This window comes from Oncorhynchus gorbuscha, linkage group LG13, assembly GCF_021184085.1.
Source record: "Oncorhynchus gorbuscha isolate QuinsamMale2020 ecotype Even-year linkage group LG13, OgorEven_v1.0, whole genome shotgun sequence".
Classification (NCBI taxonomy): domain Eukaryota; kingdom Metazoa; phylum Chordata; class Actinopteri; order Salmoniformes; family Salmonidae; genus Oncorhynchus; species Oncorhynchus gorbuscha.
Genome location: NC_060185.1, coordinates 59,750,014 through 59,770,724, shown reverse-complemented (window position 1 = coordinate 59,770,724; position 20,711 = coordinate 59,750,014). Strand labels below are relative to the sequence as shown.

The 20,711-nt window shown below is 47.7% G+C and overlaps 1 protein-coding gene across 6 annotated transcripts in view; it reads right to left on the bottom strand.

Annotated features, from left to right (window-relative positions):
* Window positions 1–9,178: 9,178 nt before the first annotated feature.
* The window catches only part of LOC123993222 (rho guanine nucleotide exchange factor 37-like), a 32,332-nt gene continuing 20,799 nt past the window's right edge, over window positions 9,179–20,711 (bottom strand). For all 6 annotated transcript variants that reach the window (XM_046295126.1, XM_046295125.1, XM_046295130.1 and 3 more), the window contains one exon: window positions 9,179–14,284. In XM_046295126.1, the coding sequence (XP_046151082.1) occupies window positions 14,078–14,284 (207 nt within the window). In that variant the 3' untranslated portion in view covers window positions 9,179–14,077. The remainder of the gene's footprint in view (window positions 14,285–20,711) is intronic.

Here is a 20,711-nt window from a genome sequence, read left to right as displayed (position 1 = left end):
ATGCTGGTATGCTGGTGACCAAGCTGGTCTATGCTGGTCCAGCATGGTCTAGCAGTCAAACTGGACTGCAAAACCTCGCCATATCATTATCATATTTCCCAGTATGCTCTATTGCAGTTATATTTTCTCATTGTTTGTTTCAATATCCGTGTTTTGCATTTACAATGATTGATTAATTACTCAATTAATGTATCTTATGTGCACACAGAAAAATAAAATAAATGTTTCTAAACTAATTCAATCTGTTAGTTGGACTTAACTGAAATGGTTGTTCCAGTTTATATGATTTAAGTAGTCTCGTTTATCATCTTTCTCTGGCAGTCATTCTGAATGCAGATCGTTGGTGAATAAAACTTCCAGTTGTTGGATATCCCCACTCTGGTTGGATTCCAATAGGAATTAAACATCACTTTACAAGCCAGCATAATATGACTTAATGCTGGTTTTGCTGGTGACCAGCAATACAGATGTAGGATCTTAATTGGTTCCCCATGTTGCAGACCTTTCCTAGCCTGATGTCTCATGTTACATTCTTCCGCTGCTCTGTCGTTCGCTACATAAATTAGTCTGAGACTGCCATCATTGAAATCGTTGGTGGTGATGAGGGGCGTTATACAAAACAAAGTCATCAGTGATTGGATCGTCTCCAACCAACCAGAGTATCAAAGCCCTGGCCTAACCCATCGGTTTCTAGACCAATCAGATGGCCCCCCGGTTGTGTTCACGTTCGGTGAAGGGTCGGGGAGGTACTCAGATTCGTACTCATCGCGGATGAGAAACTAACGTCCTTTGGCCGGAGCAAGGAGTCTGGGTAGCCAGGCAAGAATGTTCCTTCAATGCAGGACATTTAAAACTTTTAGTGTATTTGAGGTTTGAAAGAGGCTTCTGAAGTTTGTAATTTCCACTTTGAACTTTTCCTTTACGAAAAATGTAAGAAGCCCTACAAAAATGTCCGTTAATGATAATCCACATAATAATTCACATTTCCTGTTGATGCAGGGTTATTTTCCTGCAGTAGCAAACTGGCTCAAATTAAGATCCTACATCGTTATGCTGGTACGCTGGTGACCAGTGTCCAAAACACAATGAAGGCTGGTCACCAGCAAAAAAAACACAGTGAAGGCAGGCCACCAGGAAAAACACAGTGAAGGCAGGCCACCAGCAAAAACACAGCGAAGGCAGGCCACCAGCAAAAACACAGCGACGGCTGGTCACCAGCAAAAACACAGCGAAGGCAGGCCACCAGCAAAAACACAGCGACGGCTGGCCACCAGCAAAAACACAGCGACGGTAGGCCACCAGCAAAAACACAGCGACGGTAGGCCACCAGCAAAAACACAGCGAAGGCAGGCCCCCAGCAAAAACACAGCGAAGGCTGGTCACCAGCAAAAACACAGCAGGCCCCCAGCAAAAACACAGCGAAGGCAGGCCACCAGCAAAAACACAGCGAAGGCTGGTCACCAGCAAAAACACAGCAGGCCCCCAGCAAAAACACAGCAGGCCCCCAGCAAAAACACAGCGAAGGCAGGCCCCCAGCAAAAACACAGCGAAGGCAGGCCACCAGCAAAAACACAGCGAAGGCTGGTCACCAGCAAAAACACAGGCAGGCCCCCAGCAAAAACACAGTGAAGGCAGGCCACCAGCAAAAACACAGCAGGCCCCCAGCAAAAACACAGCGAAGGCAGGCCCCCAGCAAAAACACAGCGAAGGCAGGCCACCAGCAAAAACACAGCAGGCCCCCAGCAAAAACACAGCGAAGGCAGGCCACCAGCAAAAACACAGCGAAGGCAGGCCACCAGCAAAAACACAGCAGGTGTCACGCCTTGGTCATTGTATCTTGTGTTTTTGTTATATGTTTGGGTAGGCCAGGGTGTGACATGGGTTTATATGTTGTATTTCGTATTGGGGTTTGTATTAATTGGGAGTGTGTATTATTAGGGGTGTGTCTAGTTAGGCTTGGCTGCCTGAGGCGATTCCTAATTGGAGTCAGCTGATTCTCGTTGTCTCGGATTGGGAACCGTATTTAGGTAGCCTGAGTGCGCGTTGTATTTCGTGGGTGATTGTACCTGTCTCAGTGTTAGTCACCAGATAGGCTGTAATTAGTTTCACTCGTTTGTTGTTTTCTTCTTCAGTTATTTCATGTACCGCATTATCTTCATTAAAAGTCATGAGTAACGCATTTCGGTCTGACTCTCTTCAAACAACAGACGAACTACATTACAGAATCACCCACCACCATTCACAGACCGAGCAGCGTGTGAACTGGCAGGATCTGAAGGTGGACGTTATGGACAACAGAAGCAAGGAGTATACTACGTGGGAAGAAATCGACAGGTGGGCGGCCGACCCAGAGCGAGTGCAGGAGCCCGCCTGGGATTCCCTACAGCAATGCGAAGAGGGCTATACACGTATGGAATCGAAAAGGAAAGCACGGCTTTACAGAGCGAAAACCGTAGGTAACGGGGGAAAGCGCAGAGAGAGAGTGGCAGAGTCAGGAGTCAGACCAGAGCCTACTCTCCCTGTTAATTGTGAGGAGCAGCAATATGAGGACTTCTGGTCTTGGGAGATGATATTAGACGGAAAAGGACCCTGGGCGCAGCCGGGAGAATATCGCCGTCCCAAGGAGAAAATAGAAGCAACTAAAGCGGAGAGGCGCAAATATGAGGAGGCAGCACGGCGACGCGGTTGGAAACCGGAAAGTCACCCCCCAAAAAATATTGGGCAGGGGGCTAAAAGGGAGAATAGTTATGCCAGGTAGGAGACCTGCGCATACTCCCTGTGCTCACCATTGGGCTAGAGAGACCGGGCAGGCACCGTGTTATGCTATGGAGCGCACGGTGTTTCCAGTGCGGGTGCAGAGCCAGCTGCGACACATACCAGCCCTTCCTATTGGCCGGGCTAGAGTGGGCATCGAGCCAGGTAAGCTTGGGCAGGCTCGATGCTCAAGAGCTCCAGTGCGCCTGCACGGTCCGGTCTATCCAGAGCCACCTCTACACACCAGTCCTCCGGTAGCAGCTCCCCGCACCAGGCTTCCTGTGCGTGTCCTTGCGCCAGTACCACCAGTTCCAGCACCACGCACCAGGCCTCCAGTGCGCCTCGCCTGTTCAGCACAGCCAGTGCTTTTCTCCCCTCCTGTGCTATCGGAGTCTCCAGCCTGTTTAGCGCAGCCAGAGCCTTTCTCCTCTCCTGCACTGCCGGAGTCTCCTGTCTGTCCAGCGCCACCAGTGCTACCAGTCGGCCCAGCACGTCCAGTGCGCCTCGCCTGTTCAGCGCAGCCAGAGCTTTTCTCCTCTCCTGCGCTGTTGGAGTCTCCCGCCTGTTCAACGCAGCCAGAGCCTTTCTCCTCTTCTGCGCTGCCGGAGTCTCCTGTCTGCCCAGCGCCGCCAGTCGGCCCAGCGTCACCAGTCTGCCAGGATCCGCCAGAAGTGCCAGTCTGCCAAGATCTTCTAGATCGGCCAGACAACCTGAATCATCCAGTTCCACCAGCCAGCCAGGATTTACCGGAGCCTACTACCTGCCTGAGCTTCCTCTCAGTACGGAGCTTCCTCTCAGTACTTGGCTTCCCCTCAGTACCGGGCTGCTTCGGTCCCGGGCTGCCCCTCTGTCCCGAGCTGCCCCTCTGTCCCGAGCTGCCCCTCTGTCCCGAGCTGCCCCTCTGTCCCGAGCTGCCCCTCGGTCCCGAGCTGCCCCTCAGTTATGTGGGGATCAGGGTGAGGACTATTAGGCCATGGTCGGCGGAGAAGGTGGATTATCCTAGAACGCGAAAGTGAAGGAGCTAGGACATTTATGGAGTGGGGTCCACGTCCCGAGCCAGAACCGCCACCATGGACAGACGCCCACCCGGACCCTCCCTATGCTCTTGAGGTGCGTCCCGGAGTCCGCACCTTAGGGGGGGGTTCTGTCACGCCTTGGTCATTGTATCTTGTGTTTTTGTTATATGTTTGGGTAGGCCAGGGTGTGACATGGGTTTATATGTTGTATTTCGTATTGGGGTTTGTATTAATTGAGAGTGTGTATTATTAGGGGTGTGTCTAGTTAGGCTTGGCTGCCTGAGGCGATTCCTAATTGGAGTCAGCTGTTTCTCGTTGTCTCGGATTGGGAACCGTATTTAGGTAGCCTGAGTGCGCGTTGTATTTCGTGGGTGATTGTACCTGTCTCAGTGTTAGTCACCAGATAGGCTGTAATTAGTTTCACTCGTTTGTTGTTTTCTTCTTCAGTTATTTCATGTACCGCATTATCTTCATTAAAAGTCATGAGTAACCTACACGCTGCATTTCGGTCTGACTCTCTTCAAACAACATACGTTACAGCAGGCCCCCAGCAAAAACACAGCGAAGGCAGGCCACCAGCAAAAACACAGCAGGCCACCAGCAAAAACACAGCGGGCCACCAGCAAAAACACAGCGGGCCACCAGCAAAAACACAGCGAAGGCAGGCCACCAGCAAAAACACAGCGAAGGCAGGCCACCAGCAAAAACACAGCGAAGGCAGGCCACCAGCAAAAACACAGCGAAGGCAGGCCACCAGCAAAAACACAGCGAAGGCAGGCCACCAGCAAAAACTCAGCGAAGGCAGGGCCCTGTGGGACTCATTTCCAGTGTGTGTGTTGTTGTTAATGTGTGTCAGATGCCGCTCAGTCTAGATCTCCTCATCACTCCTCACCTCCAGCCAATTAGACTGTCCCCATGCACCCCACCCTCTTCCCATGCACTGATCATGATTGGTCAGATGCTCCTAGCTAGCCCAGCACTGGCCAGTCGGGTCCGTTGCATCCTCTCTCAAGCATATAAGAGCACGAGCAGGGCCCAAACTGTGCTTTTCCAGTCCGAGATCACGGGTGGGCATGTGATATTTAAACAGTATTGCATGTAGTTTCTCATTCCTGTTATTATGTTACTACTGATATTGTCTGCAATGATTAGTCACTGTTTACGAATTCCTATTTATTTACATTTAGTCTTTGCCATTATTCTTAATGTGATATTGCCATCCTAGTCATCAATATGGTGTCACTATGTAATACATGGTTATTAGGTCGTTATTAGATACCGTCCTTGTTCTCGAGTATTGCGGTGTAATAGCCGACTGTTTATTGCAGCAGTGAATTATCATACAGTTGTCACGTCTTGGTCTTAGTATTTTGTGTTTTCTTTCTTTATTTGGCCAGGGTGTGACATGGGTTATTGTGGTGTGTTTTTTGTCTTGGGGTTTTGTGGGGTGTCTAATTAGTCTATGGCTGCCTGAGGCGGTTCTCAATCAGAGTCAGGTGATTTATCGTTGTCTCTGATTAGGAACCATATTTAGGCAGCCATATTCTGAGAGTGTTTTCGTGGGTGATTGTTCCTGTCTCTGTGTAGTTGTCCACCAGACAGGCTGTATAGGTTCTCGTTCCGTTTGTTGTTTTGTAATATTATAAGTTATTTCATGTCTCGTTCACTTTCATTAAAGAACATGAGTAACCACCACGCTGCATTTTGGTCCGATCCTTATTCTACCTCTTCGTCAGAGGAGGAGATAGAAGAACGCCGTTACAACAGTCCTTCCTATTGTGCTACTGAAGTTCTATGCCATTACATGGTTATAGCTCATTTATATCATCCATTCCATACTTTGTTCTTTTCAGTGCACTCTGCATTACAGAACCATCCCCATGTTCATCTTCCTCGGTGTGTTTAAATAACAGTTCCTGTGTGTGTTAACTCTTGGGCTGCTTCATTCCCCTCTAACCGGGGCGGGTGTCAGTGGGTCACAAACCAGTCAAATACGTAGAGCCGGGTCGCCCTCTGTCAACCAGTGAAGGCACCAGCAAAACACAGCGGAGGCTGGTGACCACTGACCAAGGTGACCAGCCTTTGCTGGTTTATGGTGGGTGTTTTCAGCAGGGAAACACAAGGCAAGAAGTTCATTAATACCAAGCAGCCAAATCATTCCGCTCTGTAGTCTTTACTCTAGCTAAACACACACACACACACACACACACACACACACACACACACACACACACACACACACACAACACACACACACACACACACACACACACACACACACACACACTTACTCCTCAATGATTAAGCCATGCTTATTAATCTAAACCAGCAGTCTTTCAGGGGGCTCTGTGGAAGCGGGGTGGTGTGTGAAGGTGGCTGAGCTGTTAATTGAATCGCATGGAGGGATCCATGCAGGGGCTGGAGCTGGGTGGATACATGAGAAAATGGTCTCCACACAACCTATGTGTATGTAGGATTATGTTGCGATGTGAAGACATGAGGTCTTATCAGCTTCTCATTGGCCAGGCCGGTGGGATGAGGAGGTGAGGACAAGGGCTAATTTTCTTCACACTCAGATGCAAAGATTGGAATGGAATTGCCACAGCAGACAGAGAGTGATGGTTTCTGAAACTCCGGACTGCAGTGTAGCAATAACAACCTTCAGCTGGCCGGGAGAGATGGAAAAATCAAGCTCGTAAAGATGACACTGTATACAGTGGCTTGCGAAAGGATTCACCCCCTTGCCATTTTTCCTATTTTGTTGTCTTACAACCTGGAATTAAAATGGGTTTTGGGGGGGCTTGTATCATTTGATTTACATAACGTCCCTACCACTTTGAAGATGCAAAATATTTTTTGAGCGCGCATTAACTATTCACGACCCCCAAAGTCAATACTTTGTAGAGCCACCTTTTGCAGCAATTACAGCTGCAAGTCTCTTGGGGTATGTCTCTAAGCTTGGCACATCTAGCCACTGGGATTTTTGAACCATTCTTCAAGGCAAAACTGCTCCAGGTCCTTCAAGTTGGATGGGTTCCGCTGGTGTACAGCAATCTTTAATTCATACCACAGATTCTCAATTGGATTGAGGTCTGGGCTTTGACAAACCATTCCAAGACATTTACATGTTTCCCCTTAAACCACTTGAGTGTTGCTTTAGCATTATGCTTAGAGTCTTTGTCCTGCTGGTTAACCTCTGTCCCAGTCTCAAATCTCTGGAAGACAAACAGGTTTCCCTCAAGAATTTCCCTGTATTTATCATTCCTTCAATTCTGACCAGTTTCCCAGTTCTTGCCAATGAAGAACATCCCCACAGCATGATGCTGCCACCACCATGCTTCACTGGGAGGGTGTTCTCGGGGAGATGAGGTGTTGGGTTTGCGCCAGACATAGCATTTACCTTGATGGACAAAAGCTACATTTTAGTCTCATCTGACCAGAGTACCTTCTTCCATATGTTTGGGGAGTCTCCCACATGCCTTTTGGCAAACACCAAATGTGTTTGTTTATTTTTTTTCTTTACGCTATGGCTTTTTTTCTGGCCAGTCTTCCATAAAGCCCAGCTCTGTGGAGTGTACGGCTTAAAGTGGTCCTATGGACAGGTACTCCAATCTTTACTGTGGAGCTTTGCAGCTCCTTCAGGGTTATCTTTGGTCTCTTTGTTGCCTCTCTGATTAATGACCTTCTTGCCTGGTCTGTGAGTTTTGGTGGGCGGCCCTATCTTGGCAGGTTTGTTGTGGTTCGATATTCTTTCCATTTTTTAATAATGGATTTAATGGTGCGTGCGCCGTGGGATGTTAAAAGTTTCTGATATTTTCTATAACCCAGCCCTGAGCTGTAATTCTCCAAAACTTTGTCCCTGATCTGTTTGGAGAGCTTCTTGGTCTTCATAGTGCCGCTTGCTTGGTGGTGCCCCTTGCTTAGTGGTGTTGCAGACTCTGGGGCCTTTCATAACAGGCGTATATATACACTGAGGTCATGGGGCAGATCACGTGACACTTAGATTGCACACAGGTGACTTCTGAAGGTAATTGGTTGCACCTGATCTTATTTCGGGGCTTCATAGCAAAGCGGGTGAATCCATATGCACCCACCACTATTCAGTTTTATATTTACATTTTTTAAACAAGTTACTTTTTCATTTCACTTCACCAATTTGGACTATTTTGTGTATATCCATTAGATTTTTATGCAACAAAATAGGAAAAATGTCAAGGGGGTGGATGATATTTGCAAGGCAATGTAGAGACCACCAAACCAAACTTTCTTCCAAAGCTCCCAACAAATCACCATTACCTCAAAATTAATTTAGTCAATAAGCCACACTACCAAACTTCTACAATGGTTTAACTTTGAAGTGCGCCTCCAAATCCTACTCAAGACACGCTAATGTGCAGTGTGTCCATTGAGATTGTGTACAGTGCCACAGTTATACACACAAGCTGCATCTAAAAGGTTGCTAACCAATTAAAAGGGATAATTAAAAACGGTCATTGCACGTGTTGTGACATTGAGAAGTAGCTAGCTAGTGCAACAGTGAGTAGAGGGCAGCGCCCTGTGAAAACACTAATGACAAGATTCTTTATTGAATGGCCATAACGGTGCCCTCTCCCCAAAGACATATTACCACATTCCTTTTACGGCCACAGAGGCGGAGAGAAGATCCGTAAATGACAGCTTTAAGGAACTGTTGGATTGGGGTGAATCGAGCAGAGGAAGGTCAAAGATTTACCTGCCACGTGACGCGTGAGCGAAGGGGCATCTTCTACTGCATTATTGACACGGTATCAGACCCAGGGCTCGAGCGTGCGAGCGAGCGAGCGAGCGAGCGAGAGAGAGAACACGAGCCAGCTTCACGTGGCCTTGATCACAGGTGCCAAATACAGAGGCTGTTTCCACAGTGTGGACATGCTATAGGTCTATTGGTAGGGCCCTGTGTTCAGGAGAATCATGTCACACAACCTTGTTTTTAACATTTATTTAAAAGCTTTTTCATCAATCTGTCCACTTTTCTTTTTATGTCAGATGGTCCTGCACAATCCTCAGAAAATTGCTTTCATTTTTGGTGTAATTCTCATTTCTGGAAAAGGCTTCAAATAAAAAAGGTTCAAATCTAGGTCATGTGACATGATAGTCCAAAACACAGGGCCCTCCCTACTCCCGGGTATTCAGAGCACGCCCAATTGGCTGAGCTCAGACTTTCCAGCTGTATGTTCAAAGAATCCAATGCGTCATACAAGAAAATCCATTCCTTGCATCTTATCTTCCCTGTATGTCCCCCCCCCCCATACAGAGCAATGCACAGGTTTCTCATCATTCCCACCTCCAGAAAGATGTTACTGTACACGGGCAGAATAACGCAAGTGACTAAAAACAGGGCAAGACACAGAATCACAGGCGGGGGGGGGTTGGGGTGTTTAATATAATGTTTAATGTTAAACATATTTGCAAAATATGTACAACACATGTACAACTGCAAAACTAAACAGATAGTTCCTACACTAGCAACATAGCACTCCATTTGGCGGTAGCTGCAGTCCATACTGTACAACACAGCAACAAGAGAACGTGGTATGACCGTTTAAAGAGCGAGATGAAAATATTAGTACCACATCTATTCAAAAAAAAGTATAATGAAATAAAAAAATTCAATAGCTTAACACAGCAGCGGCTAAACTTAGAAATTCAGTCCAGCTGAAAGAAATGTGCACTCTACGTGTTATAATATGTGACACCCTATAAGCTAAGTGTCATGTAAGTGTTATAAAGTGCCTTATCGGGTTGCCAGAAGGGGGCATGGCACATAGTCGGATGGTGGGGATCTAGCTCCTCTTTCACGTTGAACATAAACACCCCCTTCCCTCCCTCCTTCCCCCTCGGCATGGCTCTGCGTTTCACGCCCACTAAAACTATAGCAAGCTCTAAGTCCTGCGCCCTCGTGATGGCGGTTGACATCCCTGACATTCGAGGCAAGCACTGTTTACAAGAGGGAGGGCAGGGCTTACGTATGGACCGCACGGTTGCCCGTTTCAAAACACAGTCAGGGTCGTCACATAATTGGGCTGGGAGAGGTGGTGCCTGGTCCTCTCTGCTGAAAAACGTCCGCCAGCCCCACCATGCGAGCCAGTAGCCAGCCCCACCATACGAGCCAGTAGCCAGCCCCACCATGCAAGCCAGTCCCACCATGCGAGCCAGTAGCCAGCCCCACCATGCAAGCCAGTCCCACCATGCGAGCCAGTAGCCAGCCCCACCATACGAGCCAGTAGCCAGCCCCACCATACGAGCCAGTAGCCAGCCCCACCATGCGAGCCAGTAGCCAGTCCCACCATGCGAGCCAGTAGCCAGCCCCACCATGCGAGCCAGTAGCCAGCCCCACCATACGAGCCAGTAGCCAGCCCCACCATACGAGCCAGTAGCCAGCCCCACCATACGAGCCAGTAGCCAGCCCAAGGCTGTATGTCAAAGGGTTCAAACAGAAACAAAAGAAAAAACGGAGCGTCTCGATGCCACATTTCGAGCATAGTGAACGAGAGAAAAAGACGAAGCAACGTCATCATTTCAGGAAAAGTAAGAAGGGAGGGGGTTAGAACAGTCTATGATGGGTTAGAACAGTCTATGATCAACGCAGTCCCCCTCCAGTTAGAATCCTCACAGAGGCCCCAACGCAGCCTCTCGCTCTACTCCAATCACCCCTTACCCCCACCCATGCTCTTCCCTCAGTCTGAATGGGCCCCAGGACCCAAAAGGACCATCCAGTCTATTTTGTACTAAGGGGCCAATGTGATTTACACCAAGGGAAAGGGCACTGCCCGACACAGCACAGATGAGATCAACATGTAAACAATCCTAGAATACTCTTTGGTTACAAATAATGTTTCAAGTATCCAGTTACAGAACATCAAAGCAACTCCTTTATGAAGGCCACATAAGTAAGTAGCCCTGTTCGAGACAGGCTCCTGTCCTATTGGCCGTTCGGTCTCCTGTTTCTGGAGCGTGAGGCAGCTTGAGGTACAAATGCACTCCCTGGACAGGACGCTAGGCCACACAACTTCCTTCAAATGGAAAGGGTATATTGGGGCGGCAGGGTAGCCTAGTGGTTAGAGCGTTGGGGTAGTACCCGGAAGGTGGCAAGTTCAAATCCCAGAGCTGACAAGGTACAAATCTGTCGTTCTGCCCCTGAACAGGCACTGTTCCTAGGCCGTCATTGAAAATAAGAATGTGTTCTTAACTGACTTGCCTAGTTAAATAAAAGGTAAAATAAATATAGAATGCAGTTTCAAGTCAGCGTGTGGGAGAATTATAAATGGAATGATATCCAGTTGAAGGGAAACATGAATTCCGAATGCACTGTGTATCGGTCTTCTGTCTCTCTGTATGTCTTATTCAAAGAAGGGCTAGAAGCATGAAGGAGAAAGCAGAAAACAGCCGATGTCCTGGAATTAGGAACAGCCAAGTCAATCCTCCTGACGACAAGGAGATCTGTTAAGCTTGACTGCCGTGGCTCACTCACACGCTCTCACTGACACACATGGCGATTGGGCCATGTCAGTGGCTCCATCCTCAGCTCCCCAAGGGGAGCCTCAGGAGAGTTTTGCTGCATGGCTGCAGAGCGTCACATGCCTCCCTGCCTTGCCTTGCACCGTCCACGCCTCAGTCTCACCACTATCTTCTAAACCCCCAGTCATTAGCTACAAGCCAAGGGAAAACGTCCCATTCTAGTCCAGCAGCAGAGGGGATGAACCATTGTTAAAACTAAATTGGTTTTGCCAGAGACAGGGCCTAAAAGAAGCCAAAGCTAAGGCATCAGGGGCGGGTGCCAGACAGTTACCAAATACAGCCCTGGCTTAAAACAACCAGGACAAGCCCACTGCTGCTATTTCTGTGGCCAAGCCCAGTGCGACGGATCAGCCCCCGTTACACACTGCGCTTCAACACTTCCTCACAAGTCAGGGGAGGTGGCAGAGAGAGACTCAGGAAAAAAATACCCCCCCCCCCCCCAGCACCCAGATGCACTTTCCCTTGACTGCCACAGTGACCCCCTAAAAGTGGACAATCATTTCAGCCCAGCAGCCAGATAAACAGACAGTGTTACAGTGGAGCAGCTGATCCACACTCTGACTGGAGGCTGACAGAAGCATGGACGCCTCGTCTCAGCCCTGCCTGCAAAAGCACTGGATTTACCCTCCTAGTCAGGAGCCCAATTCTCAAAAGACAGAGACAACAACCAACCTAATTGTTGTCTGTATACTCCCCTATGGATTTTAAGCCAAGAGCAGCCCTGGAGCCTTGCAGGGAGGTGGTATAACAGTCGCTGTTATGGGATTTACCACCCAGAGGAAGGAAGGGAAAAACGTGTTTCCACAGTAGCCAGCAGGGGGAGGCCAAGGGTCCAACAGGGGATCCTATAATGACAGTAGTCTATTTATAGAACCATTGAATGAGAGAAAGTGTATTTTTAGAGCTGCGTAGGGTTCTGTCATGCTAGGGATAGCGGTAGCTGCAGGGAGTCACTGCATCAAATCCCTATTGACAACCAGTCCTTAGCATCAAGGTGACAACCACAAATGCGTAATACGCCACACACATTTAGATGTCATATGGAGGATAGCACGCGCCACACAGTAGCATTGTTTGGTTAAGTACAACCCTAAAAGCCCTTACGTCCGTTTACACTTGATTACCCTCCATTCTGGTGCTCTCTTAGTGAAAGCTATGTTATAATAGCTTTCTAAAAAATGGGTCACCGTCTATGTGGCTTTTCCTTAAAATGCATCTAAAATTCAGAAACCGCACCATCTTAGAGCCGCATACAAATCCTGTCCTGAGCCAACATGGTAAAATGGAGGTGAATATCTGAAAAGCTGTATACCCAGCTTGAATTCTGTATTATCCAGGCCACACAGACTATTCTGCAGCAATCAGCATAACAATGACACTGCTGCACCAACAGAGCAGAGCTGTGCTCCCTTTCAAACTGTTTTTGGCTATACTGAGTCATTTCATCTTCCATAGCTCATTTCATCAGAACACATGAAAGCCTGATGTGCGGCTCTGCCTGCTAGGGGTAAATAAATATATATATATATATATTTTTTTTTAAACACGACATTGGATTATCCCTGACAGTAGACTTACTGAGCAAACACATTCTCATTAGATAATATTATGAAGCAGATCGTGACAGTCAAATTAATTATACACGACAACACTGTTAAGATATGAACATGTTTAGATTGTGCAACATCCACCAGAAGCTTAACATCAATACGGACTGAGGGAATAATAAAGATAATGAAGCTAAAGCCTACAAAAGCCATCTGTTAGGTGAGAGTTGGTGAGGTATGCCCCCTTGTGGCCAGCTCAGAGAAGACAGAGTTCTGCCTCCGTCTAGACCAGACAGCCCAGATACAGCAGCAGCAGCAGCAGCATTGTAACGTCTTGTCTTCTCACTCTACCCTGACATTTGGACCAATGAGAAGGCGCCGTTAGCACGACAAGTACTATGCTATTAAAGCCATAACAACCAGAATGATACAATTGCTTTAATAACAGATGTTTGCTGCCATTTGATATGGGGAATCAAACTAGCTACGCTTCATCCATTTGAACAGGACCTCTCTGATCCACTCTTCCCCCTTTTCTTATTCGATCAATCTGGCATTAATGTTTCAGTATGCCGACCTCATTTCTTCTTAGAAATCATACAACTATTTTTGCCTGAGCATAAATTGCATTGCTGTCAATGTCAGTGGCGGATTCACTGGTGACGGTGCAAGCGGTACATCACATAAACGGAGTCAGGGGCGTGTACATATGTCCATCAGTTTAACTGCCAGCGCCAGTTGAGCGAGAGATCCGCTCAGTGGAGAAGCTTTGTCAGGTAGGTCAAATATTCACAAGAACCAATTCCCTTGCCACAGACTGCCTGCTCTCCTTCATCCTCGTGCTGTGCTGAGGCATTGCTACCTGCCTGCCAGTCAGTCATTTTCTGTAGGAGAAAGCAGCATTTCACCCCTAGTTCCTGGTGATGGAAGCAGCCTCCCACTTACATGCTTCTAATAAGTGCTGCAGTCGAAGGGCTTGGAGCACTCTACATGCAAATGCCTGGTGCACCACTTCACACACACACACACACCTGTCATCTAATCCATCACACACACACACACACACACACACACACACACACCTTTCTCGCCCTCCTGTAGATGTAGGCTTCAGTGAGAGTGCTTCTCCTGCTGAGCAGAGGTGCGTGGGCAGCGATGGTTGAGTGGCGTCTAGCACGGACTGGCTGGTTGTCCGGGGCAACCCTAGTGGTAGGGGGTGGTGGGCGACGTAGATGTAGGCACCACTGCCAGGTAGTTGGAGGGAACATACCCCCTCTGTTCCCGCACCTCCACCAGGCTCCAGTCGCGGCTACCCCTCTTGTCGTGGGGTTCCAGCACTCTGATTGGTTCCCCCACCCTCAGAGAGACCTCGTGACTGCTCCTCGCCGTGAAGTCATAGCCTGCAAACACCTGCAACGATACCACGGTGGACAGACAGAGAGTAAACAAGGCTTTATGATCGAGCATGGTGATCTAACAGAGATTGATGTCCTAGCAGCCTAGCAGGGCTAATTGCTGTTTTTAGCCTGGTGGTCTGGCCAACGCCATTAGTAAACACAGCTCTTCTCTGGAGAACAGGACTTTAGAAAGTTGAGCCATCAGCAGGGCATGTAAGTGCAGTTTAGTGCTCCGCTGTGAGGCCTGCGAATGTAGTGGACTTATCACCTTCAGTCTCCTCTGCTCACAAAGGCACAGAAATGACAGACTCAAAATGGACGACCCAAGTTGAAGAAATCAAGCCTTAGGGGGATTGTCACCTGCCTATGATTAGTGATCACACTTCCAGCAGTACATGATGATGGCTGGCTATAAGGGTATGATAAATGCTTCCCAAAGGTCATGAGGAGAATCACTCACTTTTACAACTGTGACATTTCTTTCTTTTTAATAATGCATTTGAGCCAGTTGTGTTGTGACAAGGTAGGGGTGGTATTCAGAAGACAGCCCTATCTGGGAAAAGACCAAGTCCATATTATGGCAAGAACAGCTCAAATAAGCAAAGAAAAACAACAGTCCATCATTACTTCTTTAAGACATGAAGGTCAGTCAATGCGGAAAATTTCAAGAACTTTGAAAGTTTTCAAGTTCAGTCGCAAAAACCATCAAGTGCTATGATGAAACTGGCTCTCATGAGGACCGCCACAGGAAAGGAACACCCTGAGTTACCTCTGCTGCAGAGGACAAGTTCATTAGAGTTACCACCCTCAGAAATTGCAGCCCAAATAAATGTGTCACAGAGTTCAAGTAACTATGTATAAACCAATGTATACTGATGTTTGAAGAGCTAAAACAAATCAATTAATAAAAACTCAGAATAGGGTTTGGGGGAACTCTGCTGACAAGGGTAAGCAGCTAATTTGGAGTTTTCCACCAAAAACCCTCACACGCATCTGATACACCCATCATCCATTTCCCTGACACACAAAGCAGAGCAGGTAGTCAGATGTGCTTTAACAACCTGCCACTCAGAAACCACCCACCCCGCAGGCCCTCGTGTCACTCACCCGTGTGAAGTTGCCCCTAGATGCTAATCTTGGCTCAGATTAGCATTTTTTTCCCCCCACTAATGGTTAAGGGATAGTTCATCCATGTTACACAATTACATTGGTTTCCTTAGCCTGTAAGAAGTCTCTGGACAAGGTAATGACATCAATCCATGCTTTGTTTCTTTTGTAATGTTTCCACATGCTAACACTATTTTAGCATTTGTTTGTGCCACAAATGCCATTCAAGTCATGGGAGTAAATGTTTCACATATCATGTCCAAATCATCCAAAAGTATCTCACATTGATTGTGAAGCTTAACAAAATCACTTCAAATCAAAACTTAGTCACATGCCCCGAATACAAATGTAGACTTTACCGTGAAATGCTTACTTACAAGTCCTTAACTCTTTTTGAACTGCAATGTTGGTTAAGAAAAGATGTACCAAGTAGACTAAAATCAAAAGTAACGATAAAAAGTAACACAATAAGAATAATGAGGCTAAATACAGGGGGCACCGGTACCAAGTCAGTGTGCAGGGGTACAGGTTAGTTGAGGTCATTTGTACATGTAGGTGAGGTGACTATGCATAGATAATAAACAGAGAGTAGCAGCAGTGTACAAAAGGGAGGATCAATGTAAATTGTCTGGTTGCGATAGTATTAATTGTTCAACAGCCTTATGGCTTGGGGGGGGGGGGTAGAAGCTGTTGAGGAGCCTTTTGGTCCAAGACTTGGCGCTCTGGTACCACTTACCTGCAGTAGCAGAGATAACGGAATCTCTGACAATTTCATGGGCTTTCCTCTGACACCGCCTATTATATTAGTCCTGGATGGCAGGAAGCATGGTCCCAGTGATGTACACACTACCCTCTGTAGCGCCTTACGGTCAGATGCCGAGCAGTTGCCATACCAGACAGTGTTGCAACCAGATGCTATCGATGGTGCAGCTGTAAAACCTTTTGAGGATCTGGGAACCCATTCCAAATCTTTTCAGTCTCCTGAGGGTGGAAAGGTTTTGTCGTGCCCTCTTCATGACTGTTTGTTGGTGATGGACACCAAGGACCTTGAAACTCGACCCGCTCCACTATAGCCCTATTGATGTCAATGGGGGCCTGCTCAGCCCGCCTTTTCCTGTAGACAACGATCAGCTCCTTTGTCTTGCCCACATTGAGGGAGAGGTTGTTGTCCTGGCACCACACTGCCAGTTCTCTGGGGAGGGGACTAAGTACTCACCCCTGAGGGGCACCAGTGCTAAGGATCAACGTGGCAGAACTGTTGTTGCCTACTCTTACAACCTGTGGGCGGCCAGACAGGAAGTCCAGGATCCAGTTGCAGAGAGAGATATTTAGTCCCAGAGCTTAGTGATGAGCTTCGTGGGCACTATGGTGTTGAACGCCGAGCTGTAGTCAATGAACAGCATTCTCACATAGGTGTTCCTTTTGTCCAGGTGAGAGGGGGCAGTGTGGAGTGTAATTGAGATTGCATCATCTGTGGATCCGTTGGGGCGGTATGCGAATTGGAGTGGGTCAAGAGTGTCTGGCAGGATGCTGTTGATGTGAGCCATGACCAGCCTTTCAAAGCACTTCATGGCTACAGACTTGAGTGCTACGGGTCGGTAGTCATTTAGGCAGGTTACCTTAGTGTTCTTGGGCACAGGGACTATGGTGGTCTGCTTGAAACATGGCGGTATTACAGACTAAGTCAGGGAGAGGTTGAAAATGTCAGTGAAGACACTTATTTTATTTTTCATAACACCTTTATTTAACCAGGTAGGCCAGTTGAGAACAAGTTCTCATTTACAACTGCGACCTGGCCAAGATAAAGCAAAGCAGTGCGACAAAAGTCGCTCTGGATAAGAGCGTCTGCTAAATGACTTAAATGTAAATGTAAAAGAACAGAGATACACATAGGATAAACAAAAGTACAGTCAATAACCCAATAGAAAAATCTATATACGGTGTGTGCAAATGGAGTAAGGAGGTAAGGCAATAAATAGGCCATAGATGCAAAGTAAGAGAACTGTAAGGAAAGGCAGCCAAAGTAGGTGTTAGCTTTGGGGATGACCAGTGAGATATACCTGCTGGAGCGCGTGCTACAGCTGGGTGTAGTTATGGTGAGTTCCGGCGCCGACAGAGATGGCCGCCTCGCTTCGCGTTCCTAGGAAACTATGCAGTTTTTTGTTTTTTTACGTGTTATTTCTTACATTAGTACCCCAGGTCATCTTAGGTTTCATTACATACAGTCGAGAAGAACTACTGAATAAGATCAGCGTCAACTCACCATCAGTACGACCAAGAATATGTTTTCCGCAACGCGGATCCTGTGTTCTGCCTTACAAACAGGACAACTGAATGGATCGCATGCAGCGACCCAAGAAAACGACTCCGAAAAAGAGGGAAACGTAGTGATCTTCTGGTCAGACTCCGAACAAGGGCACATCGCGCACCACTCCCCAGCATTCTTCTTGCCAATGTCCAGTCTCTTGACAACAAGGTTGACGAAATCCGAGCAAGGGTAGCATTCCAGAGGGACATCAGAGACTGCAACGTTCTCTGCTTCACGGAAACATGGCTTACTGGGAAGACGCTATCCGAAGCGGTGCAGCCAACGGGTTTCTCCACGCACCGCGCCGACAGAAACAAACATCTTTCTGGTAAGAAGAGTGGCGGGGGCGTATGCCTCATGACTAACGAGACATGGTGTGATGAAGGAAACATACAGGAACTCAAATCCTTCTGTTCACCTGATTTAGAATTCCTCACAATCAATCAAATGTAGACCGCATTATCTTCCAAGAAAATTATCTTCGATTATAATCACAGCCGTATATATCCCCCCTCAAGCAGACACATCTATGGCTCTGAACGAACTTTATTTAACTCTTTGCAAACTGGAAACCATTTATCCGGAGGCTGCATTCATTGTAGCTGGGGTTTTTAACAAAGCTAATCTGAAAACAAGACTCCCTAAATTTTATCAGCATATCGATTGTGCAACCAGGGGTGGTAAAACCTTGGATCATTGTTACTCTAACTTCCGCGACGCATATAAGGCCCTGCCCCGCCCCCCTTTCGGAAAAGCTGACCACGACTCCATTTTGTTGATCCCTGCCTACAGGCAGAAACTAAAACAAGAGGCTCCCACGCTGAGGTCTGTCCAACGCTGGTCAGACCAAGCTGACTCCACACTCCAAGACTGCTTCCATCACGTGGACTGGGACATGTTTTGTATTGCGTCAGATAAAAATATTGACGAATACGCTGATTCGGTGTGCGAGTTCATTAGAACGTGCGTCGACGATGTCGTTCCCATAGCAACGATAAAAACATTCCCTAACCAGAAACCGTGGATTGATGGCAGCATTCGCGTGAAACTGAAAGCGCGAACCACGGCTTTCAATCAGGGCAAGGTGTCTGGCAACATGACCGAATACAAACAGTGCAGCTATTCCCTCCGCAAGGCTATTAAACAAGCTAAGCGTCAGTACAGAGACAAAGTGGAATCTAAATTCAACGGCTCAGACACAAGAGGCATGTGGCAGGGTCTACAGTCAATCACGGACTACAAGAAGAAACCCAGCCCAGTCACGGACCAGGATGTCTTGCTCCCAGGCAGACTAAATAACTTTTTTGCCCGCTTTGAGGAAAATACAGTGCCACTGACACGGCCTGCAACGAAAACATGCGGTCTCTCCTTCACTACAGCCGAGGTGAGTAAGACATTTAAACGTGTTAACCCTCGCAAGGCTGAAGGCCCAGATGGCATCCCCAGCCGCGCCCTCAGAGCATGCGCAGACCAGCTGGCCGGTGTGTTTATGGACATATTCAATCAATCCCTATACCAGTCTGCTGTTCCCACATGCTTCAAGAGGGCCACCATTGTTCCTGTTCCCAAGAAAGCTAAGGTAACTGAGCTAAACGACTACCGCCCCGTAACACTCACTTCAGTCATCATGAAGTGCTTTGAGAGACTAGTCAAGGACCATATCACCTCCACCCTACCTGACACCCTAGACCCACTCCAATTTGCTTACCGCCCAAATAGGTCCACAGACGATGCAATCTCAACCACACTGCCCTAACCCATCTGGACAAGAGGAATACCTATGTGAGAATGCTGTTCATCGACTACAGCTCGGCATTCAACACCATAGTACCCTCCAAGCTCATCATCAAGCTCGAGACCCTGAGTCTCGACCCCGCCCTGTGCAACTGGGTACTGGACTTTGACGGGCCACCCCCAGGTGGTGAGGGTAGGCAACAACATCTCCTCCCCGCTGATCCTCAACACGGGGGCCCCACAAGGGTGCGTTCTGAGCCCTCTCCTGTACTCCCTGTTCACCCACGACTGCGTAGCCACGCACGCCTCCAACTCAATCATCAAGTTTGCGGACGACACAACAGTGGTAGGCTTGATTACCAACAACGACGAGGGCCCTCGGAGTGTGGTGTCAGGAAAATAACCTCACACTCAACGTCACCAAAACTAAGGAGATGATTGTGGACTTCAGGAAACAGCAGAGGGAACACCCCCCTATCCAGATCGATGGAACAGTAGTGGAGAGGGTAGCAAGTTAAGTTCCTCGGCATACACATCACAGACAAACTGAATTGGTCCACTCACACTGACAGCGTCGTGAAGAAGGCGCAGCAGCACCTCTTCAACCTCAGGAGGCTGAAGAAATTCGGCTTGTCACCAAAAGCACTCACAAACTTCTACAGATGCACAATCGAGAGCATCCTGGCCGGCTGTATCACCACCTGGTACGGCAACTGCTCCGCCCTCAACCGTAAAGCTCTCCAGAGGGTAGTGAGGTCTGCACAACGCATCACCGGGGGCAAACTACCTGCACCACCCGATGTTACAGGAAGGCCATAAAGATCATCAAGGACATTAACCACCCGAACCACTGCCTGTTCACCCCGCTATCATCCAGAAGGCGAGGTCAGTACAGGTGCATCAAAGCTGGGACCGAGAGACTGAAAAACAGCTTCTATCTCAAGGCCATCAGACTGTTAAACAGCCACCACTAACATTGAGTGGCTGCTGCCAACACACTGTCATTATCCCAACTCCAGCCACTTGAATAATGGGAATTGATGGGAAATTTAAATATATCACTAGCCACTTTAAACAATGCTACCTTATATAATGTTACTTACCCTACATTATTCATCTCATATGCATACGTATATACTGTACTCTACATCATCGACTGCATCCTTATGTAATACATGTATCACTAGCCACTTTAACTATGCCACTTTGTCTACATACTCATCTCATATGTATATACTGTACTCGATACCATCTACTGTATGCTGCTCTGTACCATCACTCATATATCCTT